The sequence below is a fragment of the Megascapheus bottae genome, chromosome 13 (genome assembly GCF_031878675.1).
Source record: "Megascapheus bottae isolate mThoBot1 chromosome 13, mThoBot2.hap1, whole genome shotgun sequence".
In the NCBI taxonomy this organism is placed as follows: domain Eukaryota; kingdom Metazoa; phylum Chordata; class Mammalia; order Rodentia; family Geomyidae; genus Megascapheus; species Megascapheus bottae.
The window spans coordinates 46,359,941-46,382,601 of record NC_143521.1 but is presented as its reverse complement, the minus strand read 5'-3'; the positions used below and the strand labels follow the sequence as shown (position 1 = coordinate 46,382,601).

At 44.7% G+C, this 22,661-nt stretch overlaps 1 protein-coding gene across 1 annotated transcript in view; it reads right to left on the bottom strand.

The window, feature by feature from the left end:
- Sel1l3 (SEL1L family member 3) overlaps window positions 1-22,661 on the bottom strand; it is a 110,942-nt gene that overhangs the window by 55,117 nt on the left and 33,164 nt on the right. Inside the window, exons 7-9 of the mRNA XM_090343745.1 lie at window positions 15,422-15,554; window positions 12,860-12,992; window positions 10,516-10,647 (exon numbers count right to left, since the gene is read on the bottom strand). Of these exons, the coding sequence (XP_090199871.1) occupies window positions 10,516-10,647; window positions 12,860-12,992; window positions 15,422-15,554 (398 nt within the window). The remainder of the gene's footprint in view (window positions 1-10,515; window positions 10,648-12,859; window positions 12,993-15,421; window positions 15,555-22,661) is intronic.

Here is a 22,661-nt window from a genome sequence, read left to right as displayed (position 1 = left end):
ACTGAGATTTCCCTTTGCAGAGTTGAGACATGAGAATGTCATCCTACTCAACCAATTGCCACAATCAGAACACCTCCACTAAAGGGTTGCGACGTAAACCCTTTCTCTGCTAATTTGTGTATTTAGTTTAAATCGTGCTCATTCCAGATTCTTCTCTGTGAATATCCCCAGCAAAGCGACATTGACGTTTTCTTAACGATTCCTCCTTACCTTACCTGCTCTGCTAATGTCTAACTAAGAGGCCCAGGTTTGTCTGAACATGCCTGGGCCTGAATTTTGTGGGCTCAGAGGAGGAGAGACTTCAAAACAAATAAAGTTCTAAAGGAAGCAATTGCCCTGCTAACCCCTCATACAGAACCCCAGAAGCCATTAACAGGAATGTCCAGGGAGCTGAGATTGCTGGGAAAATCCTTCACAAACCTGAACTTCTTAGCACAAAAATTACTTTACAAAGGGAAAGGGCTTCATTAGTTCTTTCATATATTAAAATCCTTTACCCCCACCAATATTGCCAATCAGTATTTTCTCTGCACAAGAATCTAAACAATTTTCTGCACTAATGAATTTAATTTTTTTTAAAAAATAGTAATTCTAAAGTAAAATTGTTCATTCAGCACATTTGTTAAAAGTTTGCATTTCCAATTGTTGCCTAATATTAAAACCGTGATATCTTTTGGTTGATGCTGCAGTGATTTAAAAGTTGGCTTAATGAAACTGTTAATTTCACCCATCTGGTTTAGCATATGTATTTTTTTTCCTAGCTGATCATTAACTAAAAACAGGCCTTGTTTATGGAGATTAATGGAGACATGAAATAATAAACAAACAAGATAGCCGAAGCCTTTCTTTCTTTCTCTGCACCAGAGGCTGAGGAAGAAAAGTTCCAGTCCCAATCTATTAACCACTAGGACTTTCCAAGTAGCACAGCGTTACTTATTTTGCCATTTTCCTGTTTTACAGTAATGTCATCAGGTTACCACTTCTGGACTCACTCTTAAAAGAGGCCAAGAAGTAGATTATGAGAAGGTAGCCAGCCACTTGTGGAAGCCCTCAGACAAGCCAGAGCTGCAGCTGATTGAGAATTCAGGAGAAAGACTCCCTCACCACTTGTGAGAGGAGCAGAGACATCAATAGAAAGTCATTTTTAGTTTCAGTCTTCCGAAAGGCTTAATGCATTCAAAGTAGAAGTTTCCAAGAGGAAAAAAAAACCATACTAAAAGGAGAAAATGTCACTTAACCATTAAAAGGTGTGTTTGTCATTGAGTTTATTGGTTTAAAAGTGCACATGCACTTGCACACTCCCACCCATATTCAGATCAGAGCCAGTGGCTCCAGCCTATAATCCTAACTGGGGAGGCTGAGAGCTGAGGATCGTGGTTCAAGGCCAACCTGGGAAGAAAAGTCCATAAGACTCCAATAAACCAGCAAAAAAAAAAAAAAAATCTGGACCAGATCAAGGTTCCCGTGGCTCACAGCTGTAATCCTACCTACTTAGGAGTCTGAGATCTGAGGACCATGGTTTGAAGCCACTCTAGGCAGGAAAGTCTCTTATTTATTTTTTATTTTTTTTATTTTTTTATTATTTTGAACTCAGGGCCTAAGCACTGTCCTTGCACTTTTTTCTCAAGGATAGCGCTCTTCCAACTTGAGCCACAGCACCACTTTGGCTTTTCTATGTATGTGGTACGGAGGAATCGAACCTGGTTTTTTGTGCATGCTAGACAAGCACTCTAACACTAGGCCAAACTCTTGGCCTGTCCAAGGCTCTTACAATCACCAAGAAACGTGTCAGAAGTGGAGCTGTGGCTCAAGTGGCAGAGTGCTAACCTTGAGCACAAAACCTCAGTGATAGCATCTGGGCCATGAGTCCATGCCCCAGGACCACATACAAAAAAAGCTAGAATGGACTGGAGATATAGCTCAAGTGGTAGAGGGCCATCCAGTCAAACCTCGGTACCAGGGCATGCAACACACACACACACACACACACACACACACACACACACACACACACACACACACACACTCCAGCCCACACAGTCCATTTTTTATTTGGATGCTAATCTGGGAAGTTCTAGGACTTCTATAACTTAAGGAAATGGCTCAAATCTCTGCAAGATAAAGTATTTGAATCTTTTGGTACTGTGCAAATTTTCTAGTCTGATGCATGTGATATCCTACCCTCTGTCTTTCAGATGCATCTCTCTCTTTCTCTCCCATGGTCCTTTCTTGTTTTTCTTTTTTATGTCTGTGTATTTTTTTAACTACAAACGTATGCTTTAAAAAATACTCAATATGGCATTTCTTCAACCAATGACCATGAAAAGTGCTCATAAAGAAAAATAGTATCCTGGTGCTATTCAGTAACATAACTGTATTTCTCCCATGTCTGTGCTCTGCGTTTTAGGGCCTCCAAATAAACACTGCAACTGTTGGCACAAACAAAATTGCACTTTTCTGGTGCAGCCGGCAACCCCTCTGCATATTGCAAGGGCAGTGTCTCCCTGCCAGAGCTCTCCAAATCTTCCCTCCACAGCTTTGCAAAGCCTGGGACAAGAAGCAGGCAGGAGCCCTGCAGGAGTAGGGCAGATGGTGGCAGGCCTGGGAGATAGCCCAGGCCTGGATCTGGCCTCATCCCAGAGAACCAGTGATTGGCAAGTACTGAACTTTCTGTAGCCACAGGCACCAGTGCTTGTGGGCTCAGCGGTGCCCTGTTCAGGGTGAAGGGACAGAGGAGAATAAACATGCGAGCCAGCTCACCTCAACTTTATGTCCTGTCTCTCTCAGGCCCATGTCACCTGCTTGGAATCCTTGGATCCCACCTGCCTGGGCAGGAGCCTTTTGTGTCCCTGCTGTTTCCAACCCTCTTATAGGGAGCTAGGCTTACGCTGGCATGCCTCAGGTCTCTCTGCAGCATAGTGAGACATCTTAACTTCCCTTCATACCAGAGATCCCTGTTCAAAGAGCTGTTGATTTCCAACCATTCAGTTTTGACAAGGAATGTATGACAGAAGAATTGAAGAAAGAAATAGCCATCTTCTAATAATGAAATATAGGCCTACTAAACACCCACTCTTCCAGCATTTGTAAAAATCCCAAATGCTAATAATAGGGCAATTTCTATGCCTAGTAGGACCATTTTTTCCTGGAGAATCTAAAGTGTTCCCAGGAAATCTCCTAGAGGTTGGCTTCTCCAAATGCCTCCTTCACGTCCTGATGAGGCTGTTAAATACCACACTGGTGCCACCCCCAGAGCCTTGTGAAACTGGCACAGAACACCAGAGAATTCCCAGGCCAAGCAAGGTGATCAGGATGCAGAGAGGGTTCTGGAAAGCCAGGGGGCAGGAAAGCCAGGAAAGGCCTGGATCCATCTATATGCATTTCAGTGGGGCACCCTCCCAGGGAGTGCTGCCATCTTTAATTCAAAGGCCTGTGAGATTCTGGGAGGTGAGGGAGAAATCCTATTACATATCTTACACAGTTACACATCTTACACATCCGAGTGGGAGATGCTGGTGGGACCGGCGTATCAGCTGTCAACGTTTAACAAGCCTCCCCTCCTGGCCCCCAGGCACTCAGCAGAGAGCTGTGTGGGGGCTGGTCCTGCTGTTCACTGCAGTTGCCTGCTGCAGGGCCTAGCACAGTACCAGTAGGTACCTAATACACAGCCCCATGCCGGGTCTACAATGTACCTTGGGGCTGTTATACATCCGGGCACCTGTACAGCCATCCAAGTACAGATAATAGGAAGCTAAGAACAAACAGGGCTACGTTTGTGGAATTCTTCTTTGTGGGCTGCTTTTGTGTGTATCATTGAAGAAGGCTGACAGGGCCCTGCTTGTGGCAGGGGGGTGGTGGGGGGGGGAACTGTAGCTCTCAGGCGGGAACAGCCTCAGGAAGTGTGGAAGAAAGAGAAACACACAGAAAGAAGGACACGATGTCCAGTTAACTCTTTTTTTTATTTTGTGCCAGGCCTGGGGCTTGAACTCAGGGTCAGAGGGTCAGCGTGCTCTTCCTGAGTGTTACTGCTCAAGGCTAGTGTTCTACCACCTGAGCCACAGCTCCATTTCCATTCCTCATTCTCTCAGTGAACCATTCACCCCACAGACATATTCTGAGCACAGCAGGTACAGAGATCCATTACGCATTTGAAGGTCACTCAGCTCCTCAGCCAGCACGTACTGAGGAGAGGGCCCTCAGCCCTGTGTTTGAGGGGCCTGCCTAACATCTAGTGTCTCAGTTACCTAACAGGATATGTGTAAGAAGGGAGGGGCTGTGTGTCTGGAGAGAGAAGAGAACCCTTAGGCACTGCTGGTGGAAAAGGAACATGATGAGACTGCTGTGGAAACAGTATGGAGGGTCCTCACAAGAATTACCACAGATCCATGTCCAGCCAAAGGAAGGAAGACACTTCATCTAATAGCGATTTATGCTTCTAAATCAGAGTAGCATTATTCATGATAGGGACGGGGTAGAAGAAACCCAGTGTCCACCAGAGGATGAAGGAAGAAATAAAATGGCCCGAATGCATACAGTAGAATATTTTTCAATAGAAGGAAGGAAGAGAAAGAAAGAAAGAAAGTAAGAAGGAAAGAAAGGAAGGGAAAAAGTCTCAGAGAAACAAAGGACATGTTTTCTCTCATATGTGAAAGTCAGATCTAACTGATAAATAGATTTGTAAAGATATTCAGGGTCACGTGCATATGTACACAAACGTATAGACTAAAGTAAGGGATGCAGCACGCTGGGGAGGAAAGACTATTCCATGATGGAACTCCTTTGAACGACTAACTTATCGTCTTAACAAAATGAACAGCAGGAAGCTGGGTCTTGAGGTGCTGTTGGGGGAGGGGATGAGACCAAGGGGAGGGGCGTGGACAAAGGAAAGGGGTGACCAAAAGCAGTCCTGATATTGTAACCATGGAACCCAGTAGCTTGAGGGCAATGTTTGGAGTGAGTGACACACATTGTGCTCCCAACCAAGCCCCATTATACAACAACTTAAAGATAATTTTTAAAAAGAGAGAGGGAAGGAGAGAAAGAAAGAACACGGAAACAAAAGAAGGAAGGGAGAGGGAAGGAGGGAAGGAGGAAAGGAAGAAGAAATTTCTGTTTTTCCAGATGGAGAGGAAGGAAGGAAGGAAGGGAGGAAGGGAGGGAGGGAGGGAGGGAGGGAGGGAGGGAGGGAGGGAGCGAAACTTCTGATTTTCGACATGCAAAGTGTAGGACATCTGTCATCCAGCAACACAGGACACTTAACAGGAGTGACTTGTATTCTTGGAGATGGTCAGATGGCAAATTTTGCACCATGTGCACTTCAGCACATTAAAAATTAAACATTACAATATTCCAGGTGTCAGTGTTGGATGATTCTCTTGTCTGTGAGGCAGAAAGTGGTGGCCACTGCTGACCAGCCAGGCAGGGGTGCTGAGACTCCTGGCTCTTCAGGTACCTCCTACTTGACATGAAGCAAGTCCAGCACGCCTCACCCCTGCAAGGCTGCCATCTCCCCTGTGCAGTGTGGGCTTGGCTTACATGGCGAGCAGATGAGCCATCTAAAATCAGCGTGGGGAGAGATGACTCCCGTGTGAAATGTGCAGAAGGAGCAGCCTGGAGCCGAGTGCTGGCTGTGCCTACCAGGAGACACTTCCCAGAACAAAGAGGACTCCCTCAGAGAATACCACACATGCCAGGCCACGGGCTCTGTCCACCTTATCTATTAAATGCAGGAAAAACAATCCCACATATTAATCCCTTTGGGGGGAACTAAGGGAGCTGGTGTTTTTCCTTACAGTGCATTCCCAGTTACTATTGCTTTGTTCATTCTTTGCTCTCTCCTGGCTCAGCATAACCCCGCAGTGTGAACTGAACGAGCAGTTGAGAATGACTTAAGAATGTATGCTTCACTTTAATGCCTTGCCGTCATTTTGCACCTATTCTGTTCTTTTGACAAGAATTCTAAGCATGAAAAGCCTGACACCCAAGTTTGTTTTCCTAGCTGATCTCAGGTATGGAAAATGCAGTGTGATGGGTGTATTAACCTGTTTTGTGTTATTGTAATGACATGCCCAAGGCATGTCATTTAAAAAAAGCTTTTGTTTTAGCTCATAATTCTGGGGGTTCAGGGGATGATGCCTGGCTTTTTTTTTTTTTTTTAAGTTTTGGCCAGTCCTGGGCGTGAGTTCAGGGCTTGAGCACTGTCCTTGGGCTTTCTCAACACTGGAGGTCTACCACTAGAGCCACTGCACCACTTCCCTTCCAGCTTTTCTATGTATGTGGTACTGAGGAACTGAACCCGGATCTTCGTGCATGCTACGAAAGCACTCTACCACTAGGCCAAACTCCCGGCCTGGCTTTTTTAATTGTATTTTTATTTTTTGTCTTTTCTTTCCTTTCTTCCCCCGCCCCCCTCAGTAATGGGGACGAAAGCCAGGCTGTTGTACTTGCTAGGCAAGCACTTTGCCACTAAGTGACATCCCAGTGCTGACACCTGGCTTTTGAGAAGCTCTTAAGTTCGCTTAGTGCACATGTGAAAGAAATCATATCACCAACAGACAGTGAGTCAGAGGTTACGCTTCTTCTTCTCTTTTTTGCCCCCTGGGGATTGAACTCAGGGCCTGGGCACTGTCCTTGAGCTTTCTCAAGGCTAGTGCTCTACCACTGGAGCCACAGTATCATTTCCAGCTTTTTCTGTGTATGTGATACCAAGAATAGAACCCAGGGCTTCATACATGCTAGGCAAGCAAGCACTCTACCACTAGGCCACACTCCCAGCCCCTCGGACTTACTCTTATAAAATGAACAACTTCTCTCAAAGGCTCAGGGGTCACAGGAGAATGACCTTACTCCCTTCTTGAGGCATCTTCCCCCCGTGACCTAAGCATTTTCTATCAAGTTCCAACTCTTCAAGCTCAGCTCTCTTCCTCATCACCACGTTGGTGACCACTCTTGCAACATACTGACTCAGAGAACACGCCACATCTAAAGTATGGCAAGAGGACAATTTAATAAAGTCTGTTCTTCAACAGGTCGGGATAGCAGCAGAAACCCAAACCAAGACACAATTCCCAACAATAAAGCATGTTGTCCTCTCAGCATGCCAGGGCCATACAATCTCACTAGCATTCCCTTCATAAGAGACCAAAAAGAGGCTCTCACTAATACTTATTAGTATTAATTTTTTTAGTCTCAATTGATAAAACTGAATTTTCTGCCTTTTTTCTTAACCTTGTTAGGAAGCTTGGGTACATGGCACATGACACCGGCATCTCTCTGGAGAGAGCTACAAGATGCTATTACAGCTCTAGAGGAGGGCACTGTGCCAGGTAGAGTGATGAGCTGGGGCGGTGGGGAGGAGTAGTCCTTTCTAACCTAGAAAATCAGACACTGAAGGCAGAAAGGAGCCTTAGGGTTGGTTCTACAGAGTGACTTCCCTGTCTGTTCTCCCTCCCCTCTCTTCTTGGTGCAGGAGGCAGGTGGGTGGGTGTGATGGGGGGTGGAGAGTGAGTGTGTGTGTGTGTGTGTACAGTCCCTGTGGTATACTCCAGGACACTATTATAATTTGTCCCCAGGAATATTTGACTGGCTGGCTTAGCACCAACAGTGGCATATCTGGGCTTTTCCCCTCCCCCTGGCAATCTATGAGGGCTCTGGGTCAGTGAAACTTGCTGGAATCTGTTTGTTTGTTTGTTTGTTTGTTTGTTTGTTTTGCCAGTCCTGGGCCTTGAACTCAGGGTCTGGGCACTCTCCTTGGGCTTTCTCAAGGCTAGCGCTTTACCACTTGAGCCACAGCACCACTTCCAGCTTTTTTCTATATATGTGATACCAAGGAATTGATCTGGGTATTCGTGCATACTGGGCAAGCACTCGACCACCAGGCTAAATTCCCAGCCCAATCTCATTATTCTTTAACGATAATATCCTAGGAGTTTATATGGTTACAGAGCTTATGATTTGAGTTTTTAATTAGATTCCCATTTCCAGGCCTCTGTGGAGAATAAAATAGTCCTGTACTTTTATAAACAAAACTTTGAGTTATAATATATATATAACATAAAAATATACTTCCTGGGGATATTTTTCTTTAAAAAGAATGTATTGTGAAAATGATTCACTCCTCTTCTCACCAATGACACTATATTTAAACAATGATTAGAAATCACATAAAAATAATTTTAGATAGCTGTGATCCTGGCTTCAACATTCCACAAAATCTCCCTCTTCTCCTTATTGGGACCATCTGGGGGGCTGAGGGAAGGGAAATCCAGAATTACTTCTATCTAGTAATCCTGGCAGCAACCCTAAAAGTAGTGATTCTCAATCGAGTGAGACTTGGCCTCTTGCCTGTAGTGGCTTCTGGAGAAGAAGGGGTTGAGAGACTATTAGTATCAATGTAGAGGCTTCCTGCCTCCCTACACACAGACACAGAGACACAGACACAGACACACACACACACACACACACACACACACACACACACTCCTGCCTGAAATGTCATTGCCCAAGGTTGTGAACCCCTGCGCCCGGGTAGCCGCAGAGCTCCATATACTTGTCAGTTCTCTACCCACCAACAGAAGAGAAGTACAAACATCACGCTCAGCCTACAGAGGAGGAAGCTGAGACAGACAGAAATCCCTTGTCCAAGAGCATATAGTTGAGGACTGCTAGCTAAGACTAGAGCCACATTACTCTGCTCCACACTGCTGAAGGAATGATGTGATTTGCCAATGTCTTGCCCTTCTTGCCCACACGCAGCAGTCACGGGTCCTCTGCGACCACTTTTTCCTGTCTTTTCGGTCTGCCTCCATCTCCCCGCATGTCTCCTTCTTGGGGCCATGTCATTTCACCCCTTGCCTCCAGCTCCACTCCTAACCCTAACCCATAACCCCTCACACCCAGCCCCTAACCCTAACCCCAACCCTGACCCTAACCCTAATTCGAAACATTAAACCTAAATCTTAACCCTAACCCCACTGCTGCCCAAGTCATCCCAGGAAAACTAAACAAACAAAAACCGTATTATCAGGCGTCGCTCTCTGCCTGACACCTCAAACAGGTTCCAGTCATCCAGTGAGCCCCAGATTCTCAGGGTGGTATCTGAGTTGCAGCTAGATTCCCTTCCTCTCCAAGGGTTTCAACTCCTCATGCTGTAAAGCCTCGAGAATCCCCCAACATGCTGTGCCATCCAGTCCTTCCAACCTCCACTCTGCCTCCAGCACCCACTTCACTTATCTGGCAAACACTTCCAAGAATCTGCCCCAGTGTTTCCACTTCCAGGAAGGCTTCTTGGCACTCCAGGTGGAACTGACCACTCTGCTACTTTGATTAAAATGCCTTACAATTTGTCTTTGCTTTCAAATCCATCCCTGGGGTCCTTGTGTCCTTAGGCTTATCTCCCAGCCGAGGGATTGAATAGTCACTCAAAAAACTATTGGGAGAATAAAAGATGGAATATTCCATTACAGCATCAATTCTTACAGGCAGAGAGTTCTTTTCTACAAAGAAAGCCCTTTCCAGTGAATATTGTTTGCTTTTCCATGCTGGTACTGGGATTTGAATTCAGATCCTCATGCTATCACTTAGCTTTTCTACTCCGGGCTCACATTCTACCACTTGAGCCACACATGCACTTCTAGTTTTTTGCTGGTTAGTTCTGACTATTTTGCCTGGTCTGACTTTGACCTGCAGTTCTCAGATCTCAGCTTCCTGAGTATCTAGAACTACAGGTGGGAGCCAGCAGTGTCTTTCTTAGTCAACTTTCTGCCACTTTGACCTAGAGTGCTGTTTCCATGCCCAGTGGGGCAGCTTTTACAATCCCATCTTCCTCTTCCTAGCAGGCACAATGTCACTGTCCCTCACAGCCTTCCAGTGCACGCTTGGTTACTAAGCAAACCCAAACCACAAATGGGCTTAACCTGAAGCTGACCCTGCAGGGAAGGACATGCAAATTCCTGGCCCAATACTCTTCAATGCAGCCAAATCAGCAGTCCAGAGGGACAGATCCTTGAAGGTAAAAGCAGGAGGTGAGAGTCAGGGAAGAAGGGCCAAGGACACACACGGCATTCCCGGGCCCTGGCCTCACCTCCAGCTTTGCTGCCTGGAGGAACACAGATCTTTGGATTTTTTAAGTATAGCTAGAAAGTTACTTTTTCTTTTTTAAAAAAAGTGTTTAGAACAGATGCTTATGTTTGTTTAAAATACACCGCAAGGTATCTTGCAAATCAGCTGCACTTGAAAAATCAGCTCAGCCTGTGAACTGGTCCATTTGTGGCCTTAGCTTTAGATAAAGCATTGCCTGGGTGATTCCTAAATTTAAGTCTTTATGTTAAGCACTGGATATGTGCTTAGATATATTGAGAGTTGTGGGCACACAAGGGCAGAATTTAAATTAAAATTACTCTAGAACACTAAGGTTAAAAATAACACAGAGGCCTGAATCGCCAAAAGAAGGTAAGTAAAACAGAAAAGGAGAAAACCATTCTAACCAGCATCTAAAGGAACCCAAGGCTCAATTACCGTCCGTCTCCAGCAGCGCCTGGAACAAGCCGGGGTGTTTGCCTCGCAACTCCTTTTCTCTGGGGAAGGCAGCACACACCGAGGGTCTCCCATACCTGCGCCGGAGGTCCAGGTAGGAGTTGCGGAGGTCACCTACATAGGAGCACAAGTATTACACGCTAGGAGACACACAGCTGTCTTCCCTAGCAAGGCGCCTTTCCTGCCGGCCGCCAGAGGCTCACGCCTGTCACCCTAGCTACTCAGGAGGCTGAGAGCTGAGGATTGTGGTTCGGTCTCCAATTAAACCCCTCCCTCCAAATAAATAAATAAATAACAAAACAAAACAGAAATAGAGCTTTGGCAGTAGAACACTAGTCTTGAGTACTAAAGCTCAGGGACAGCTTCCAGGCCCTGAGTTCAAGCCCCAGGACTGACATTAAAAAAAAAGTACCTTCCCTAAGAGGAGGAGGTCAGCCATCTCATTCCTGGCCATTGGCTCTGGTCCTAGAGGGATTTGAAATGGACTATGACATGGCTGCCCTGAGCTCAGCATTCCAAGCCAAGGCCACAAAAACATGCCAACTTTGTTGATTACTTCTTCAGAATGAGCAGCTGGCCTTGGACTAGTCCTTGGGAAGCCACTGTCTAGGCAGCCATTGTGTTGGCATATGGGTTGAAAAGCCGAGTCCAAGGATTCCTGGGAAGGCAGGTCAGGGACATTCGGAAACTCTCCCTAATGCCATCCAACAGGTCAGCACTCGAGGCTGGGCTTGACTGAGAGCTCTCCAATGCTGTATAAGTCACTTGCCAAGTCAGGACCGTGTCATCTTTTCTGGGGGCCTCAGTGGTGAGCACAGAAGCTGAGGGCCAAGGACTACCCATTCTGGCTTGTTTGGTTTGTGGTAGTTGCATAGTTTAAACCCAAAGCTTCCCTTGTGCTAAGCAGTTGCTCTACTGCCTAAGCCCCACTCATCTGTTTTTACTTCAGTGGTTATTTATTTACTTGGGGGTGGGGAGAGAAAGGGTCTCTTACTTTTTCACAGCACTAGTTTTGGACCTCAATCTTTCTATCTCTGTTTTTATTTTCCTTAGATAACAGGCTTGCACTGCCATGCCCAACTTGGAAGTTAAGGTGGGATATGGCTAAATTTCTACTTGGGCCTTGAGCCTCCATCCTCTAATCTCCACCTCCCTGTAGCTGGGATTTCAGGACAGTCTATTCTAAAATTAACTGCAGGGATGCTGCCTTTCTAGCTACTCTTCAACCACAATCAGGACATGGCCTGGAATGGAAGTTCCACTTCAGATATGACTACATATGCCAGCATGATACCCATTTGCTTTTGTGTGCTAGTTCCAGGGCTTGAACTCAAGACCTAGGCAATATCCCTTAGCTTTTTTGCTCACTTGAGCCACAGTTTCACTTCTAGCTTTTTTTTTGCTGGTTCACTGGAGGTAAGAATTTCTCCAACTTTCCAGCCTGGGCTAGCTTTGAACCTCAAGTCTCAGGTCTCAGCCTCCGGATTGGCTAGTATTACAGTCATCAACCACCATGCTTGACTTCTCTGGTGGCAAAGACCCCACAGGAATTTCCCATCTGAACGGGCTGCATGCGGAGAACTCTAGTGCCACCATATCAAATAAGATCGATAGCCCAGAGAAATTTGTAAGTGCTCAATTGAAGCTGGGACCATGGGAGACAAGAGAGATGAAGTTTTGTAACTGATTAACACTCCTGAATGAAAGAGGTTGGTGAAAAGAGTCTAATCTGTATGAGATTCATTCCTTCCACTGAAATTTACTGATGTCTTCCAAGAGTCAGATTTAAAAGAAATAAATCAGAGCTCCACACAACAAAGCCATTGTTCACTATTTCTGAAAGCTCATCTTTAGATACTAATGACCCAAGACAAAGGCGAACTGATGGGGAAATGCTTCTAGTGATTAATTTATTTTCCAATTCATTTTTTGGTCTTTGTTTTCTGAAAGTAGCCTTCTGGATAGAAATAATGTCATGCAAAGCTCAAAATAACCCTTTGCATTTGTATTCTCAAGCAAGATCAGGTTTGGCAGAAGCGATGGAGACAAATCTTGGTTATTCTTGGCTGTTAGTGGTAGGCTTTTATCGTGTGTGTGTGTGTGTGTGTGTGTGTGTGTGTGTGTGTGTGTGTGTGTGTGTGTGTTGGATCCAGGTGGAATATTCATTTTTGTTTGCATCCATCTGTAGGGGGCTCGAGGTCACACTTGTCTCTATTTGTACCTTAGCCAAGCCATATGTGTTCTAGTGTAGTCTGTTAGGAGAAAGCCCATCATGTTACTACAGATGCAGTGTTTAAATATGGCTCTCCTAGAACTTGGTACTTACATGCTTCCTGCCTTTCTCGTTTCACCTGTGCTGTTGAAGCATACACAGATATTATTTCTTGCACCTCAGCACATTGTCCATAATACAAGTTGACTTGTTCAGCTAGTTGCTTCTGGAGGAAGGGATTGTGGATCTACAAGAGGAAGATGGGATGAAGAGAATTCATCAGATCCCACTGATGGATCTAGAAGGATATAGTGGGTCTACTTCCTGCTCCATGACACCACCAGATAGCTTGTCTAAACGCCTATCATCTACCCTAGGTGTACAAATCAAGGTTATGAGTAAGAGTTCAAGGACATGCCACCTCTGGCTTGGTGTGACATCTGCCTCCTCTGTCAGGTTTCCCAGACACCAGACCTCTACCCTCTTTTTTTCTCCTACAATGGGTAGTCTCTAGAAAATAGAATCTATCTTGGTCTCCCCTTTCACTGAGTGATGCCAATTCTGACCCAACTGTGCTGACTTCCTCTTCTTTCTGCTTCTATTCAATTTGCAAAAGCACAGTACAAGCACAAGTAGGAGTCACTAGATAAGTCCAGAGTTAGGAAGCGACTTCTGGGCACATTTGCCTACAGTATCCCCTTCTCATGTGTGGGTGCACACATGCACTTTGGCATTCTCAAACACATGCTCATGTGGGAATTAAAATCTGTCATGTGGTCTTTTGTGACTTATCCATCACAGGCCCAGAGAGGGAGTACCACAGGAAAAGGGGATTTGTCTTAACTCTTTGTTTCCAAATGCATCTTTGGGCCAAATAGAAACTCATGAAATGAGCAATGAAACCAGGCTTCAAGATTGATGCCATTTGATTGCAGAGAGTTGGTAGTTCAAGCCTGTAATCCCAGCTACTTAGGAAGCTGAGGCCTGAGGAGTGAGATTCAAACCCAATGTGGGTAGGAAAATCTGTGAGACTCTTATCTCCAATTAATCACCAAAAAAGCCAGAAGTGGAGAGGAGTTTTGAGTGATAGAGTCCTAGCCTTGAGCGAAAAAGCTCAGGGATAGCACCCAGGACCTAAGTTCCGGCCCTAGGATAAATGGGCACACACTCCACCCTCACAAAATTGCTACCATTTGGACCACACCATCCCAATTTTTTCCTTCTTTTGCCAGTCCTGGAGCTTGAACTCAGGGCCCAAGCACTGTCCCTGAGCTTCTTTTGCTCAAGGCTAGTACTCTACCACTTGAGCCATAGAGCCACTTCTGGCTTTTTCTGTTAATATGGAACTGAGGAATGGAACCCAGGGCTTCATGCACTCTACCACTAAGCCATATTCCCACCCCCACTGTTTTTCTTTCCTTTGTTGTTTTGTAAGTACTAGAGTTGGAAATCAGGGCCTTCTCCTGTTTGCTTCACTGGCTTGTATTCTACCACTTGACCCACACCTCCAGCCTGGTATTTTGCGAATTATTTTGGAGATAGTCTAGCAAGCAGACATTTCTGACCAGGCTGGCATTTAACTGTGATCTTCCAGATCTCAGCTTCCTGAATAGCTATCAATGTGTTTTCTTTGAGTGGAGAATACACAATACCACAGCACATTGTATGTACATAGCATGAGTATGTCTTCCTAGTAAAAATTTTTGTGCTCGTTTTATATGAATATATGTGTGCAAATGTATATTCATGATATTAAATAGACTGCCTTCCAAAAATCCAGCTCACTATCTAGCCCACAGTCTGATGTGCAGGAGGTATTTGGCATTTACTGCACAAATAAACAAGTGAATTTCCTTTTCCCACCTCCTAAAATTTCTAAGATGTCTGTATGGCAGAAGGACTTCCCATTTGTTCTAATTATGACTTTGCCTAGTACTTTCTGCAGAATTTGCCTAGTACTTTATTCTCCAGAATAAACTACAGGTCAGTAACATGAGAGAATGAAACTTCCAGATAGCATGTGTGGTTTCTGATCTCTGTTGTTTAGCTGAAAAACAGACTCCCCTGAAGCTCCGTGCTGGAAGAGCTTGGCTAGAGCTGCCTGCAGCTGCCAGGTCCCTTCCTGGGTGAGTTTGGATGGAAGCGTCTCCCAGCAGCAGAAGAGGGGCAGCACTTAACCCTCTACTATTCAGGGCTCCAGCAGCCAGCCTACCCCAGCACGAGCCCAAATGCCAGCTTCTGCAGAGAGCAGGAGACACCATCAAGATTTTAATTCACTGAAATATCTATCTCCTCTTGTGATACTTTAAATAATAGCATATAAAAGAAGCTTTACCAAATAACTAAGATTCTCTCCTTTCATTAGCTTAATCACTAGATAGGCAACGGCCTGATAAAAATCTACTCTATAATTAAGCTAGTAGTTATTAAAACAGAGGAAGTAAATGGGTTCCATTTTATGAGTACTAAATGAAGCAAATGTGCATAGAAATCTATTATTGTATTGGCTGGGGGAAAGACCTTAGTATTAATTACGTTTGATGACTGAGCCCACAGCTCCGGGCCTGATCCGCTTGGGTAAATCTTTTGTTTACAGTGGGTTCCTTATCCATGAATGGCCCACCCATCACAAATGCATTCCATAATTTTCTTCTTGATGCCAGCCCCCCATCTCACCTGGGCAGGCTGGAGACTTCGCAGGCGATAGTACTTCAGGGGTCCAAAAAATCCCTGGATACCAGCCACATACCTGCTCCCTCCAATAATGAAGTATCCAGCTGTGTCATTGTAATGGAAATCTTCTCTGAAACTAGAAAAACACATATACACACACACCATACACACACACACACACACATACACACACACACACACACACACGGGTCACTAAACTGCAATCAGATTATTATTATTATTATTATTATTATTATTGTCAGTGGTGGGACTTGGGTGCTGTGCCTGAGCTCTTCAGCTCAAGGCTTCAGCCCTACCCTTGGGCTACAGCTACAGTGCCACTTCCAGTTTTCTGGTGGTTAATTAGAAATAAGAGTCTCATGGACTTGGACTTTCATTCCCTGGCTGGCTTTGAACTGTGATCCTCAGATCTCAGCCTCCTGAGTAGCTAGGATTACAGAGGTGAGCCATTGGCATCAACCAGATTAGGTCTATCATGCTAGCTGGTCAGGAGGCTGAGATCTGAAGATTACAGTGCAAAGTCAGGGAAGAAAGTCTGTAAGATTTCTTTTTTTTTTGGCAGTCTGGGGCTTGAGCTAGTGCTCTACTATTTGGGCCACAGCACAATTTTCGGCATTTTTCCATGTATGTGGTACCGAGGAATCAAACCCAGGTCTTCATGCATGCTAGGCTAGCACTCTACCACTAGGCCAAACTGCAGGCCCCCTGTGAGACTCTTAACTCAGATTAAACACCAAAAAGTTGGAAGTAGAGCTGTGGCTTATATGGTAGAGCACCAGATTTAAGTGAAAAAGCTAGTAAGGACAGTACCCAGGCTCTAGTACAAGCTAAACGAATAAATAAAGAGACTTTTTACTGCCCTCCATGAAGGAACTCAAATTGCTACAAGCATTTCACTTGGGGTTAAAGCAGAAAAACCCACTGTGAGGTGAGATGCTCTGGGATTAGAACCCTAGCTCTGCTAGTTTCCAGCTGTGTCATTTTAGAATCATTTTACTTCTCTGAAAAACTGTTTTCTTTTGCAAATTAACATAGTCATGTATCGAATTGTTAAGATTTGTGTACACGTAAAGCATCCAATGGAATGCCTAGCCAATAATAAATATTCAGTGTGTGCTACTAAAAACTTATTAGCAGCTGGGCGCCTGTAATCCTAGCTACTTAGGAGGCTGAGATCTGAGGACTGAAGTTCAAAGCCAGCCCAGACAGGAAAGTCTATGAGATTCTTATCCCCAATTAAACAAAAAAGCCAGAAATGGAGCTGTAGCTCCCTTGAGCAAAAAAGCTCAGGGACAGTGGCCAGGCTCTGAGCTCAGGCCCTGGAATCAGTACCAAAATAATAATTAATAATAATAAGCATACATTCATCTTCTGAGAAGAAGGACTTCATGGTGACATTTTCACGTGAGTATCATGTATCCCAACCAACCTCACATGCTGAATATTGATACTGAAAATGAATTAATGAAACGGATGGAATCATTGGTAATTATTGGACTTAACTGAAATTATTTTACTCCACAAGAAACAAAAACTTATTGAACAAATAAGGCAAATGCAGCAGAAGGCTTAGAATGTAAACTATTGATAAGGACTGCTGAGAAAAGGCCACAGCAAGGTCAGTGACGAATGGGGGGGTCAGAGTTGAAAGGAAAACATTTAATTATTTTTCCATGATTATTATCACTTACTTTTTCCTTTTTGGAGCCATGTGCACTTATTAGCTGTTTCAAAAATTAAAATAGGAAGCTGGGTGCAATGGCTCATGCCTGTATTCCTAGCTACTCAAGAAGCTGAGATCTAAGGATTGTGGTTCAAAGCCAGCCTGGGTACTACAAAGCCATGAGACTTCAATCTCTAGAAAACAGGGAGTGAGGCTGTGGCTCTAGGGTAGGGCAGTAGCCTTGAGCTGAAGAACTCAGGGACAGTGCCCCGGGCCAGAGTTCAAGCCCCAAGACTAAATAAATAAATAAATGGGAATGGGAGGCCTTGGTATGACCAAAGCATATGTGAGCAGCAGGGATGGATGAAGATCAGGACAGGTGCCAGGTGAGAAACCAGGCAAAGGAGAAAGAGCCAAAAAGCTCTGAGGGCAGATGGGAGCACTCGGCAAGAGAAGAAATGCTAGGCAGGCCACCAGGAGCCTGGGGAGTGGATGAGGCCAAGGGCTGGGGGGACGTGGATGGGCTACAGCAAGACAAACACACAGTTGGATCCGGGAAGTCAGACAAGGCAGGGTCATTCCAGGACAGGGGAGGAGCGGCTGCCCCTGAGCAAAGACCACAATCCCGGCTTCTCGAAAGTACACCAGGAGGGAGAGAAGGCAGGAAAGGGGAAGTGAGAACTCCATATCTCCTAATAGATTAGGGTGCACTAACACTACCCCAAGGAAAAGAAGAACTTCACCTGGAGGATCATGGCTCAAAGGTAGCCTAGGCAAGGTCTGTGAGAGCTCTTTTTTTTTTTTTTAATGCCAGTTGGGCTTGAACTCAGGGCCTGGGCACTGTTCTTGGATACTTTTTGCTCAAGGTTAGCACTCTGCCACTTGAGCCACAGACCCACTTCCAGCTTTTTCTGTGTATGTGGTACCGAGAATCAAATCCAGGGCTTTGTGCATATGAGGTGAGCACTCTACCACTAGGCTATGCTTCCAGCCCTGAGACTCTTTTGTGTATGTGGGGGGGGGGGGGATCATGGGGCTTGAATTCAGCCTGAATGCAGTCCCTGAGCTCTTCAGCTCAATGTTACTATCCTACTCTTGAGCCAAAGCCCCACTTCCCATTTTCTAGAGGTTAACTGAAGATAAGAGGCTCAGGTCCATTTGTGCCCAGGCTGGCTTTGAACCTTGATCCTCAGAATCTCAGTCTCCTGAGTAGCCAGAATTATAGGCGTGAGCCACAGTGCCCAACCTGAGATTCTTATTTTTAATTGAGACTCTTATTTTTAATTAACTGTCAAAAAGAGCCAGAGATGGAGGTATGGCTCAAGAGGTAGAGTGCTAACCTTGAGCAAAGGAAATTCAAGGACAGAACCCAGATCCTGAATTCAGGTTCTAGGTCTCCTCCCCACCATCCCCTCCTCTCTCCCTCTCCTTCTCCCTCTCCCTCTCCCTCTCCCTCTCCCTCTCCCTCTCCCTCTCTCTCTCTCTCTCTCTCTCTCTCTCTCTCTCTCTCTCTCTCTCTCTCTCTCTCTCTCTCTCTCTCTCACGTGCACGCACACACACACACACTCAGGCTCAGAGACAGTGCCTAAGCCCTAAATTCAAGCTCCAGGAAATAACATCTACCTGTTTGGTTATTGAAGTTAAATGAATGAAATGTTTGGGATCAAAAGTTTTCTAGATTGCAGTGATTTTTTTTTTTTTTGCCAGTCCTGGGCTTGAGCTCAGGGCCTGAGCACTGTCCTTGGACCACTTCCGGCTTTTTTCTATGTATGTGGTACCGAGGAATCGAACCCGGGTATTCATGCATGCTAGGCAAGCACTTTAACCACTAGGCCAAACTCCTGGTCCCTGATTTTTTTTTCAGATTTGAGAATTGTTGAACAGATTCTAATGGCTGAGTATCCCTATTCAGAAAATCTAAATCCTAAGTTCTCTGAAATTAGAAACGTTTATTAGTCTCTGAAATAATACAAAATCTAATATGCAGAATGCTTAAAACTTGTCACACTACAGAGCATTTTGGATTTGAGATGTTCAGATTACAGATTTTCAATACTGAATCTTTATTTTTTCTTTTCTTTTTTTTTTGTTTTTGGTCAATTGTGGGATTTGAACTCTGAGTCTGGGCGCTGTCCTAAGCTCTTCAGCTAAAGGCTAGTGGTCTACCACCGTGAGTTACAGTGTCACTTCTGGTTTTCTGGTAGTTAATTGGAGATGAGTCTCACAGACTTTTGTGCTTGGGCTGGCTTTGAACCACAATCTTAGATCTCAGCCTCCTGAGTATCTAGGATTGTTGGCATGAACCACTGGTACATGGTATTTTTTTTCTTTTTCTTTTTTTTTCTGCCAGTCTTGAGGCTTGAAATCTGGGCCTAGGCAATGTCCCTGAGCTCTTGTGCTCCAGACTATTGCTTGATCACTTGGGCCACAGCTCCACTTCCATCTATTTTTTTTTTTTGCCAGTCCTGGGCTTGGGCTCAGGGCCTGAGCACTGTCCTTGGACTTTCTCAAGGCTAGAGCTCTACCACTTAAGCCTCAGCACCACTTCCGGCTTTTTTTCTATGTATGTGGTACCGAGGAATCGAACCCAGGTCTTCATGCATGCTAGGCAAGCACCTTAACCACTAGGCCAAACTCCCGGCCTCCATCTATTTTTGTAGTTTATTGAAGATAAGAGTCTCATGGATTTTCCTGCCCAGGCTGTCTTTGAACCACAGTCCTCAGATCTCAGCCTCCCGAGTAACTAGGATTACAGGCATGAGCCTCTGGGGTCTAGCTGGAATATCTTTTTAATGGGTCTTTGCTTTAACTGATACTTTTCAACCAACAAGAAAGTACTTGGTCCCTATGGCACTGGACTATAATTTCTAAGTTGTCATTATTATCCACCATCAGGAGATCTGTCTGATGGCCTCCTTCCTCTCTACATCAATGTTCCTACTTTCTCTTCGGCAATTCCTCTGTGTCTGTACAAAGATTACAAGAGGATTCCTTGTACTGTGCATTGTTAGATGGTCATCAATTTTGTTGACATTAAAGCTGAGCAACATTCTTTCAAAGCCCAAACTGGTCTCTTTTGAAAACTGTAGACACACCAGCAAACGATCTTTCCTCCTATCTGGACACAGAGTGCCCTGCTTTATTACTGCCAAGCACCAGGGGTCCAAAAGATTCACAGACCTTGTCAGGAAGTGCCCACTCAGAATCAAGGAACAGATCTGTGTGGGTGAGGGTGGGAAGGACAAACTGGGAGAGTGCAAGAGGAGGGGGTGATATTGTCCAAAAAGAAATGTAGTCTTTATTTGACTTATATAACTGCTACCCTTCTGTATATTACCTCTATAATAACAATAAAATATTTAAAAAGAGGGCTGGGAGCAGAGCATGGCCTAGTGGTAGAGTACTTACCTAGAATGCACAAAGCTTTGGATCTAATTCCCTGGAACCACATATACAGTAAAAACTGGAAGTGGCGTTGTGGCTCAAGTGGCAGAGTGCTAGCCTTGAGCAAAAGTGTTCAAGGACAGTGCCCAGGCCCTGAGTTCAAGCCCTAGTACTGGTAAAATAAATAAATAAATAGATAGATAGATAGATAGATAGATAGAAAAAATGGATCTGGTGGAAAACATAGAGCCTCAAAATAAAGCCTTCATCACTGATGTAACTGTTGCTTGCAAGATCACTTCCTCAGGATCTGGTTAAAACTTTGACCCACTAGAGATCCTCTCCAGCTACTCTATTTGTTTTTTTTCTCAGCAATTTTTCCAACTTAGAATTTTAATTAATTGGTGAATTTTGTATTATCTTTTTCCCCCTATTAGATTTCTCAGCTCCCTTAAGGCAGGGATTGTATTTTTTTTGTTTATTTATTATGTTATTCTCAGAATCAAGCACTGTGTCTAATACATGATATATACTTAACAAATATGTATTGAATGGATGGATGGATGGATGGATGGATGATGGATGGATGGTAGATAATGGACTGATGGATGATGGATGATAAATAATGGATGGATGGAGAATGGAAGGATGGAGGATGGATGGATGGTGGAAGGATGATAAATGGATGGAGGGATGGGTGGATGGATGTTGGTTCTGTCATCAAGTGTTACTGACAAGCTCTCACTTGTGTTTAATAATACACTCCTGAGCACTTTCTTTCATAACACCACCTTTGTAGGGCAGAGCCAACACCATACTTACATTGTAAGAGCATGGAGCACATAAAGCTTTCCTTAGAACATCTCTGACCAGAAAGCCTGAAATATTTGATGTTCACTCCACTGGCTTGGCTTACTATGAAAGTAGGGCTAGGAGCCCCAGAAGAGATCTTTACTCTGATGGGACTGGTTCTAGCTCTTCTGCTGTTGGGGGGCGGTTCAAAAGTGGAGCAGGGCCTCTGAGTGGTGATGAAGTAAATTTGGGCCTACTACTGCCTGCATCCATTTTGAGGATTGAACTGAGATGTTGCATTATTATCACTCCTTCCCAACCTCAATCAGTTCTAGTCTGGGGGATCTTTTTTGTCAGTCCTGGGGCTTAAACTTGGGGCCTGGGTGCTGTCCGTGAGCGTTCTCAAGGCTTGAGCCATAGTACTACTACTTCTGCCTTTTTCTGTGTATGTGGTACTGAGGAATTGAACCCAGGCTTTCGTGCATGCTAGACAAGCACTCTACCACTAGGTCATGCTCCCGGCCCTGGTCTGTGGGATCTTAAATGGTCATATTAATCCCATCTTTACTTAAAAATTTGATATTTTATTCAGCAGAGTCTTTTTTGGGGGGGGGGGGGAGTTCTGAGGTTTGAACTCTGGGCCTGAGCACTGTCCTTGAGCTTTCTCAGGGTTAGAGCTCTATCATTTGAGTCATAGTACCACTTCCAGCTTTTTCTATGTATATGGTACCAAGGAATCGAACCTAGGTCTTTGTGCATGTTAGGCAAGCACTCTACCACTAGGCCAAACTCCTAGCCCCCACCATAGTCTTTACACCCATTTTCTTTGTAAAATTGTATTCCAATGTTGTGCTATCATGATTCCTATTGAGTGGAATTGCCCTCCACTCACCCTGCCCCAGCCTTCCATATGCTTAAGTCTGAAGCCCTGTGTCTTAGACTGTGAGTTTAGTTGCTAGTAGGGTCATTGCAAATGCTATAAGTTAAGGTAAAGACATGTTGGAGTCAGATAATCTTGATAATGACAAATATATATACATATATATATATATATTTTTTTTTTTTTTGCCAGTCCTGGGTGTGAGCTCAGGGCCTGAACACTGTTCTTGGACTTTCTCAAGGCTAGATCTCTACCACTTGAGCCTCAGTACCACTTCCGGCTTTTTTCTATGTCTGTGGTACTAAGGAATCCAACCTGAGTCTTTGTGCATGCTAGGCAAGTACTCTACCACTAGGCAAAACTCCTGGAAGGAAAATATTTTTATCAAAAGGGACACCAGGACATAGGCACAGGAATAGCCCAGATGGCAGATGGGGTTACACGGTTACAAGCAAAAAGCTAGTGAGAACCAGAAGAAAGGCCAGGAGCCAATCCTCTCCTAG